The 10,332-nt window shown below is 44.9% G+C and overlaps 1 protein-coding gene across 2 annotated transcripts; it reads left to right on the top strand.

Moving 5' to 3' along the window:
• The first annotated feature begins 1,655 nt into the window (after nt 1-1,655).
• On the top strand, nt 1,656-9,761 carry LOC137371824 (C-X-C chemokine receptor type 2-like). Of its 2 annotated transcripts, none has more exons than XM_068034744.1 (2): nt 1,656-1,802; nt 8,508-9,761. In XM_068034744.1, exons 1-2 carry the CDS (start codon nt 1,680-1,682, stop codon nt 9,558-9,560), a joined length of 1,176 nt encoding a protein of 391 aa, XP_067890845.1. In that variant the 5' UTR covers nt 1,656-1,679; the 3' UTR covers nt 9,561-9,761. The 2 variants fall into 2 exon arrangements, with proteins under 2 accessions (XP_067890845.1, XP_067890846.1); XM_068034745.1 differs by lacking the exon at nt 1,656-1,802 and adding an exon at nt 3,999-4,020.
• The last annotated feature ends 571 nt before the right edge of the window (nt 9,762-10,332 follow it).

Genomic DNA, 10,332 nt, shown 5'->3' with positions numbered 1-10,332 from the left:
AGGCTTGGTCTGATAAGTGGCAAGTAACATTCGCGCCACACAAGTGCCAGGCAATGACTATCTCCAACAAGAGAGAATCTAACTGAATCCCCCACTATCAACATCCCAGGGGCTACCATTGACCAGAAACTGAACTGGATCAGCCATTAATGCCGGACTGGCCAGTGATGCTCACATCCCGTGAATGAATAAAAAAAACCTTCTGTTGACCTTACATTTTTTTGAAAAAGCACAAAGTTCAGCAATCTCCAGATAAATCACTGTCCAGAATTCAACTATATGTTCTTTAAGACATATTTTACCAAAAAACAGAAGAAGCTCGTAACAGTATCCCGTAACATAAATCAGGTTCAATGGGATCTCCAGGAATTGTTTTGATCACATTAAAAAAAAGTAAGTTTGGGGTTTTTTAAGTGCTTTTCACAACCACCGGACACCTTAAAGTGTTTTACAGCCAATGACGTGTAGTCACTGTTGTAATGTAGGAAATGCAACAGCCAATTTGTTCACAGTTGGTTGGATTTAGTTGAGTTGGTGGCGCTCCTGGTGCTGGGCTGAAAATATGGTGAAAACCTTGCTTCAGCCTGTCAGAGCCCCTGGCGTGATCCTACAGCGCTCAGGCACTTAAGTCCCTTTAAAGGTGGAGATCCCGCCTCCGAGCTGCCGGCCAATCAGAAGGCTGGCAGCGGTGACCACTGTTGGTACTGTACCAGGCTTGGGACCAGGCTCAGTGCTGGAGACCCAGACCCCAGGTAAGAGATGATGGGCGGTGAGGAGAGGTTTGTTGGGGGGGGTGGGTGGGGAGATGACTGCAGGGTGGGGGATGTTATAGGAGTTGGGTTGTTTGCTGCTGAGGCCCTCTATGGACCACAGATTGCCCATGGAGGAGGCCAACGCCCAAGCCTGTAGGGACGCTGCCTCATTTCACTGGGCGACCTCCCCACGTGACGGAGGAACCCCCCCCCCCCCCTTCCCCCTCGCTGGCTTAATTCTACCCCACCCTCTTTCACCTCCAGGAGGCCCATTCAAACAGCCTATCAAACACCCACAAACAGCAATGTGATAATGACCAGCCCCTGCTCTTCGAAACAGTGCCATCCTTAATTTTTGTGTTCAAGTGCAGAAGTGAAACCCGGAACTGGATCCTTGCGACTCAGAAGCAAGATTGCTATCAACTGAGCCGCAGCTGACACTCGAAAGGTGTCAAAGAGGAATTATCATAATATTTTCCCCCAAATGGACCTGGATTTTTATCATTTCTTTGTCTCTTCCGGGAGATTGAATGGTCTTCGGTCGGAAGGGAATATCGCGTATCCCGATGCTTAAAACAAAATTTTTCAAGTCTTTTTCTGTATTTGTATTTCCTTGTAACAGGCAGCATTCTCATGAATCTGCTTCCACTCCAACTACTGCCTCTAAGATTCCCCTTCTAGTAAAGTGACAGCTGAAATGTACAACTCCAGTTGTGACATTTCTGATCACATCCTGACTTCCCAGCTATGACATGTAACACGTTCTCAGGCAGCTACGACATTCTGTGCGAATTTGCTAACAAGGATTTGAGTCACTGCTCATAGGTGCTGCATATTCTTAAGTGAAATTACTTAATGTATTGCAACACTCTTACCACTTAATAGAACACTTAGTTCTGCACTTTCCTGGGATATAAAACTGTGTTCATGCCACTAAACATTATAGCAACCATTAAGTTGCTCTCCTATTTTTGTGTCTTTCACATTGGTCAAGAAAATAATTTAATCAGCTTAAAGACGGGCAAGGAGCCTAGAACAATTCTTGTGAAGGTATGTAAATTTTATTCTGACGTTCAATTGAATTGATCATTTCAGCAGTTTTGAACTATATATGAAAGAGGGTTTCTGTGAATATTAGCAAACGTTAACATTTATTTATGTGTTGCCCTCTCATACTCAATGCTCAACGTCATTATGTTTACGGATTGAATTAATGCCATCCTTCGCAGGGGCTTTTCTGCTGACTAGAGAATCAATGGCATCACTGAGTTCCGATTTTGTTGGCTGTACGTCCAGCTCATCCATGACTGGTAGAGGCTGGGCTGCATTGAGGGCGGTCTCAGTGACAACATTCTCCCTGGAGTACAGTTCTAGGTAGTGCTCAACCCAACGGTCCATTTGTTTGCGTTGGTCAGTGATTATGTCCCCTGATTTTGCGCGATGCTAATATCATCACCCTGTATAAAAACAAAGGTGACCGCGGTGACTGCAACAACTACCGTGGAATCCCCCTGCTCAGCATAGTGGGGAAAGTCTTTGCTCGAGTCGCTCTAAACAAGCACCAGAAGCTGGCCGAGCGCATCTACCCTGAGGCACAGTGTGGCTTTCGTGCAGAGAGATCGACCATTGACTTGCTGTTCTCCCTTCGTCAGATACAGGAGAAATGCCGCGAACAACAGATGCCCCTCTACATTGCTTTCATTGATCTCACCAAAGCCTTTGACCTCATCAGCAGACGTGGTCTCTTCAGACTACTAGAAAAGATCGGATGTCCACCAAAGCTACTAAGTATCATCACCTCATTCCATGACAATATGAAAGGCACAATTCAACATGGTGGCTCCTCATTAGACCCCTTTCCTATCCTGAGTGGCGTGAAACAGGGCTGTGTTCTCGCACCCACACTTTTTGGGATTTTCTTCTCCCTGCTGCTTTCACATTAGTTCAAGTCCTCTGAAGAAGGAATTTTCCTCCACACAAGATCAGGGGGCAGGTTGTTCAACCTTGCCCGTCTAAGAGCGAAGTCCAAAGTATGGAAAGTCCTCATCAGGGAACTCTTCTTTGCTGACGATGCTGCTTTAACATCTCACACTGAAGAGTGCCTGCAGAGTCTCATCGACAGGTTTGCGGCTGCCTGCAATGAATTTGGCCTAACCATCAGCCTCAAGAAAACGAACATCATGGGGCAGGACGTCAGAAATGCTCCATCCATCAATATTGGCGACCACACTCTGGAAGTGGTTCAAGAGTTCACCTACCTTGGCTCAACTATCACCAGTAACCTGTCTCTCGATGCAGAAATCAACAAATGCATGGGAAAGGCTTCCACTGCTATGTCCAGACCGGCCAAGAAAGTGTGGGAAAATGGCACACTGACACGGAACACAAAAGTCCGAGTGTATCAGGCCTGTGTCCTCAGTACCTTGCTCTATGGCAGCGAGGCCTGGACAACGTATGTCAGCCAAGAGCGATGTCTCAATTCATTCCATCTTCGCTGCCTCCGGAGAATACTTGGCATCAGGTGGCAGGACCGTATCTCCAACACAGAAGTCCTCGAGGCGGCCAACATCCCCAGCTTATACACACTACTGAGTCAGTGGCGCTTGAGATGGCTTGGCCATGTGAGCCGCATGGAAGATGGCAGGATCCCCAAAGACACATTGTACAGCGAGCTCGTCACTGGTATCAGACCCATCGGCCGTCCATGTCTCCGCTTCAAAGACATCTGCAAACGCGACATGAAGTCCTGTGACATTGATCACAAGTCGTGGGAGTCAGTTGCCAGCGTTCGCCAGAGCTGGCGGGCAGTCATAAATGCGGGGCTAAAGTGTGGCGAGTCGAAGAGACTTAGCAGTTGGCAGGAAAAAAGACAAAAGCGCAAGGGGAGAGCCAACTGTGTAACAGCCCCGACAATCAAATTTTTCTGCAGCACCTGTGGAAGAGCCTGTCACTCTAGAATTGGCCTTTATCGCCACTCCAGGTGCTGCTCCACACACCACTGACCACCTCCAGGCGCTTACCCATTGTCTCTTGAGATAAGGAGGCCAAAGAAGAACTAAAGAGTTAATTTGTTGATTTAAAGACACCTGGTTTGGTTAGCCTCATTCGGGGGTTAATAGATGGTACAATTTGGCTGGGTCTTTCCTTAATTTGGAAAGTTTTAAATGATATGTTCGGCAATCTGTGGAGCGACGGGATTGAATTAACAGTGCGTTTCTCCCACCACAATCAGAATCGTATATTTTGATTGGGGGCTTTGACTGGAGAGGTCAGTTGTAACAATACCATTGTGGGTCAAATACAGGTGGCACAGAGGACTGCTGCAGAATGAAGGAATTGTGACTACGGCCAGGATAATGGGCATTGTGGTCTCATATCTGCTGCACATTGAAAGAGTGAAATCCCTTTCGGTTCATGAAAATGGCCTCATTCAGATGAGCCACATCGAAAGCAATGGCACCTTGCACCATGGGGAAGCCTGCAATCCATACAAATCCTTGAACCTGCTCCACCTGCTTGTCTCTGGCAAGAAGGAATGAGGTGGAGCTGTCTCTCTCTGTGTATAGACAGTCTCAGTGACTTCCCTTATGCAGCAATGTGCTGCAAACTGTAAGATGCTGCTTATATCTCCAACAGCAGCCTGGAAGGAGCCAGTTGCATAAGGTTTCAAAGCCATATTCATTTTGACAGCAACAGGCAATGCAGTCCTTACTGGACTCTCAGATAGACTCCCAATCACAAGAGAAATGCAAGTGTTCGGCGCAGTTTCACATTCAGTAAAAGAACAAAGCACCTCTTACATGCCTGTAATGACCTAACAAGTTTTTTATTTCCCTCTCCCACCGCAAAAAGCTGTTTTGCCGATCTCTCACCCCGAAATGTATATATCTTTGCCCTTCAACCCCTTCCCACCATCCCCTCAGCCAATAGTAGCAGTTTTGCCCAGTCCCCCCACCCTGCAAATTTCATTCCTCCCCCCTCCCCACCAGTGTTTCGCCTCCGATCTCCGAACGGCCAGAATATCAGTCTGGGGCCGGCCAGAATATCGGCACGGGACGGCTGTCGTGTAAAGAATCATGCAATCATAGAAAGTTTAAGGCACAGAAAGAGGCCACTTGGCCCATCGTGTCTGTGCCGGTCGTAAAATGATCCATCTATTCTAATCCCACCTTCCAGCATTTGGTCTGTAGCCCTGCAGATTATGGCACTTGAAGTGCAAACCCAGACTCCTTTTGATTGAGTTGAGGGTCTCTGGCTCAACTGCCCTTTCAGTCAGTGAGTTCCAGACCATCACCACCCTCTGGGTGAAAAGGTTTTTCCTCGTCTCCCCTCTAATTTCTGTACCAAACACTTTAAATCTATGCCCCCTCGTCACTGACCTCTCTGCTAAGGTGAATAGACCCTTCACCTCCACTCTATCCAGGCCCCTCGACATTTTGTACATTTCAATCAGATCTCCCCTCAGCCGTCTCTGTTCCAAGGAGAACAACCCCAGCCTATCCAATCTTTCCTCATAGCTGCATTTTTCCAGTCCTGGCAACATCCTTGTAAATCTCCTCTGTACCCTCTGTAGTGCAATTACATCCTTTCTGTAATGAGGTGACCAGAACTGCACACAATACTCAAGTTGTGGCCTAACTAATGAATTATACAGTTCCAGTATAACCTCCCTGCTCTTATATTCTATACCTCGGCTAATAAAGGAAAGGATTCCATATGCCTTCTTAACCACATTATCAACCTGTCCTGCTACCTTCAGGGATCTGTGGACATTCACTCCAAGGTCCCTCACTTCCTCTACACTTCTCAGTATTTTCCCATTAATCTTGTATTCCTTTGCCTTGTTTGACGTCCCCAAATGCATCACCTCACACTTCTCCAAGTTGAATTCCATTTGCCACTTTTCTGCCCATCTGACCAGACCATCAATATCTTCCTGCAGCCTACAGCTATCCTCCTCGCTATCTACCACACGGACAATCTTTGAGTCGTCTGCAAACTTCTTGATCATGCCCCCTACATTTACATCCAAATCATTAATATACAGCACAGATAGCAGGGAACCCAGTACTGATCCCTGCGGAACACCACTGGAAACAGCCCTCCAGTTGCTCAGCTGTCAACAATTACCCTTTGTTTTCTGCCACTGAGCCAATTTTGTATCCACCTTGCTGCATTCCTCTGGATCACATGGGATTTAATTTTTTTAACCAGTGGGACCTTGTCAAAAGCCTTGATAAAATCCATGTAGACGAAATCAACTGCACTACCCTCATCTATCTTCCTTGTTACTTCTTCAAAGAATTCAATCAAGTTGGTCAAACAAGATCTTCCCTTAACAAATCCATGCTGACTATCCTTGATTAACCTGTGCCTTTCTAAGTGACAGTTTATCCTGTCTCTCAGAAAAGATTCCAATAATTTGCCCACTGCTGGGGTTAGACTGACTGGCCTGTAATTATTCAGGCTATCCGTCGCTACCTTTTTAAACAGAGGTACAACGGTAGTGAAAAGAGATTCACTGGGCTGATTCCTGGAATGAGGGGGTTGACTTATCAAGAAAGGCTAAACAGGTTCGGCGTTTACTCATTAGAGCTTAGAAGAATGAGGGGTGATCTTATTGAAACGTACAAGATTCTGAGGAGGCTTGACAGGGTAGATGTTGAGAAGATGTTTCCACTAGTGGGGGAATCTGAAACTAGGGGACATAGTTACAGAGTAAGGGGACACTCAATTAAAACTGAGATGCAAAGGAATTTCTTTTCTCAGAGGGTAGTGAATGTCTGGAATTTTCTACCCCAGAGAGTTGTGGAGGCTAGATCACTGAAAGTATTTAAAGAGGAGGTAGATAGATTTTTGAAATATTGGGGAGTTGAGGGCTATGAGGAGCCGACACGAAAGAGGATTGAGCTCTGGGGCAGATCAGCCATGATCTTATTGAATGGTGGGGCAGGCTTGAGGGGCCGAGCGGCCTACTCTTACTCCTGTTTCTTATTTTCTTATGTTCTTACGTTAGTAGTTCTCCAATCCTCCGGCACCTCCCCCGGATCCAGTGAGGACTGGAAAATCATGGTCAGACCCTCCGCTATTTCCTCTCTTGGTTCTTTTAACAGGCTAGGATACGTTTCATCTGGCCCTGGTGATTTCTCAACTTTCAAGGATGCTAATCCCATTGATACTTCCTCTCTCCCTATGTTTATCACATCCAGTACTTCACACTCTTCCTCCTTAACTACAATATCTGCATCGTCCCCCTCTTTTGTGAAATCAGACACAAAGTATTCATTAAGAACCACACCAATATCTTCTGCTCCTGCACATAGGTTACCTTTTTGATCTTTTATGGGCCCTACTCTCTCCTCAGTTATTCTTTTACTCTTAATATATTGATAAAACATCTTTGGGTTCACCTTGATTTTGCTGCCAATATTCTTTCATGCCCTCTCTTTGCTTTCCTAATTTTCTTTTTGATTTCATCCCTCCACTTTCTATACTCCTCTCAGCTTTCTGTAGTATTGAGTTCTCAGTGTTGGACATAAGCTTTCCTTTTCTGTCTTATCTTACCCTGTAGGCTCCTTGACATCCATGGGGCTCTAGATTTGGCCGCCTCACCCTTTTTCTTTGTGGGAACATGTTTAGCCTGAACCCCTTAAATCTCCCCTTTGAATGCCTCCCACTGCTCTGACACTGATTTACCTTCAAGTAGCTGTTTCCAGTCCACTTTCACTAAATCACTCCTCAATTCAGTAAAATTGGCCTTGCCCCAATTGAGAATTCTAACTCCTGTTCTATCTCTGTCCTTTTCCATAATTATGTTAAAACTGACTGAATTATGATCACTACCACCAAAATGCTCTCCCACTGCCACTCCTTCCACCTGCCCATCTTCATTTCCTAAAACTAAGTCTAAAACTCTCTTGTTGGACTTGCTACATACTGGGCAAAAATGTTCACCTGAATGCACCTCAAGAATTCTGCTTCCTCAATTCCTTTCACACTAAAACTATCCCAGTTAATATTGTTAAAATCCCAACTATTACTGCCCTATTATTCTTGCACTTCTCAGAGATTTGCCTACATGTCTGCTCTTTTATCTCCCTCTGACTGTTTGGGGGTCTATAGTACACTCCCAGCAGTGTCGGGCATAAGCTTTCTTTTTCTGCATTATCTTACCCTTTTTTGTTCCTTAGCTCGATTCATATGGCCTCATTTGATGAACTTTCCAACATATCATCCCTTCTCATAGCTGTAATAGTTTCCTTGACCAAAATTGCCACTCCCCCTCCTTTCTTACCCCCCTGCCTATCATGTTTGAAAATCCTGGACCTGGAACGTTGAGTTGCCATTCCTGTCCCTCCTTCAGCCATGTTTTTGTAATAGCTATGATATCATACTGCCACGTGTCTATCTGTGCCCTCAGCTCATCTGCTTTATTTGCTATAATAGGTGTAAGTGATTATTCCTTTATTATCATGTATTTAAATATATTAATGCATTCTTTTTTTGGGGGTTGCCCGCTCCAAGGCCTTGCTGCTGCCAGTAAAATGGAGCAGGGCCTTTCTGACTTCGGGGGATTGTGGGCCTCTCCAGAAGTATTATCCAGGCCCCCACACCATGATTCCCGACATCGGAGGGCTGGTAAAATTCAGCTGCATAATTGTGTGTTGTTGTAAATTCTCTCTGTTTGGTATAACAGTACAGATCTGAAATCTTAGTTTCATTTTCACAACTTGATCTACTTATTGTTTCTTTCAGAAAATAAAGATGCAAAACATCGACTTTGGTGCTTTTGAAAATTTCACCGTTGATTACTATTATGATGTGGAGGCGTCCCCTTGTCCATCAGTTATTAACAGTCATTCAATCAACACGGTGCTGACTGTTGTCTATAGCCTGGTTTGTTTCCTCGCTGTGACAGGGAACATGGTTGTAATGGTTGTCATAATTTACCATCAACGCACAATATCATCCACAGACATCTACCTGCTTCATCTGGCAGTGGCCGATCTGCTCTTTGCTGTGACCTTGCCCTTTTGGGCAGTGGATGCCATATTTGGATGGGTGTTTGGTGATGCCATGTGTAAGATTATCAGCATGTTACAGGAAGTTAACTTTTACAGTGGGATTCTGTTGCTGGCTTGTATCAGTATCGACCGCTATCTGGCCATTGTCTACTCTACACAGTTCCGCAAACAGAAAAGACCATTTGTAATCAAACTGGTCTGTGCTGCAGTTTGGGTGCTGGCCATTGCTCTGTCTTTACCTATTCTGTACAAGGGCAAATACATATATTACAGCAGAACGATATGTTATGAGATACTTGATGGTGAATCGGCTGAAATATGGAGAGTAACCACCAGGTATTTGAGGCACTTTATTGGGTTCCTCATCCCACTGCTTGTCATGATCTTCTGCTACAGTGTGACGATCCAGAAACTGTGTCAAACGAAGGGATTCCAGAAACAGAAAGCCATGAAGGTCATCATAGCGGTGGTTCTGGCTTTTCTCATTTGTTGGCTGCCGTATAATATTACTGTGTTCATCGACACACTGATGAGGAGTAAACTCATTGATGAGACTTGTGACATGCGCAATCATATTGACAGAGCTCTGTCTGCAACCCAAAGTTTGGGATTCCTGCACAGCTGCATCAACCCAATCTTATATGCATTCATCGGGGTGAAATTCAGGAGGAACCTGGTCAACCTTTTGGCTACAAAAGGGGTTATTAAGAAAAGTGAAGAGTCACATTACAGGAGATCTGTATCCTCCTCCTCTGTATCTGGACTGACTCCAACCACAATATAGGCTCCTTCCAAGGGAGATGGTTGAGCCAAGCAGAAATTTGGCAGATCAAAAACATGAATGGAATGAGGTTTCTAAAAAAATTAAACCAAGTAATATGCTGCGCATGTTTCAGGTCTGGACACAGTAAATAAGTATTTCCACATTGTGTTGCTATTCAATATATGATGGTCAAAAATAAAACTTTAGCTTTTTTCAGTGTGACCCATGAGTCTGTATCATTTAAGACCTCTGACCCAATGATACATCTGTCCCGATTGCATTATCAACCCCATAATGTTACTGATTGCTAATAGTCTGAGCACAGACTACGCTTTGCTACTTCGAATTGCTATCAGTCACAGAATAGTCACAAGGATGATCTGCTTCTGAGTTTTCCCCCTGAATACAATGGAATTGCATTAGACATAGCAATGGAACCATGGGTCATTTCTCCATTCACACCATTTTCAGAAGTTTCACTGTATCACTTTACTTTGGCACACTCAGGTTGCCCACGTGCTCCAGTACTCCAGGGTCTTCTCCTTTATTCAGATTAAAACTCTCCAGTAATAGTGTTCTTAAAATTAATGCCTCCTCTAGATGATCTCAACCAGATTTCTGGGGCATTGGGACTGGTTCTGGGGAAGGTGGGACCTGTACAAGCTGGACGGTCTACACCTGAACAGCACTGTGATGAATATCCTTGAGGGAAGGTTTTCTAGTGCTGTTTGGGGATGGTTTAAACTAGATTAGTTTTAATGCCATTGAATGTGAAGGGGATATGGTTAGATTC

Source organism: Heterodontus francisci, chromosome 7 (assembly GCF_036365525.1).
Source record: "Heterodontus francisci isolate sHetFra1 chromosome 7, sHetFra1.hap1, whole genome shotgun sequence".
NCBI lineage: Eukaryota > Metazoa > Chordata > Chondrichthyes > Heterodontiformes > Heterodontidae > Heterodontus > Heterodontus francisci.
Note: the sequence above shows the minus strand (reverse complement) of the source record. Positions and strands in the feature narration are given on the sequence as shown.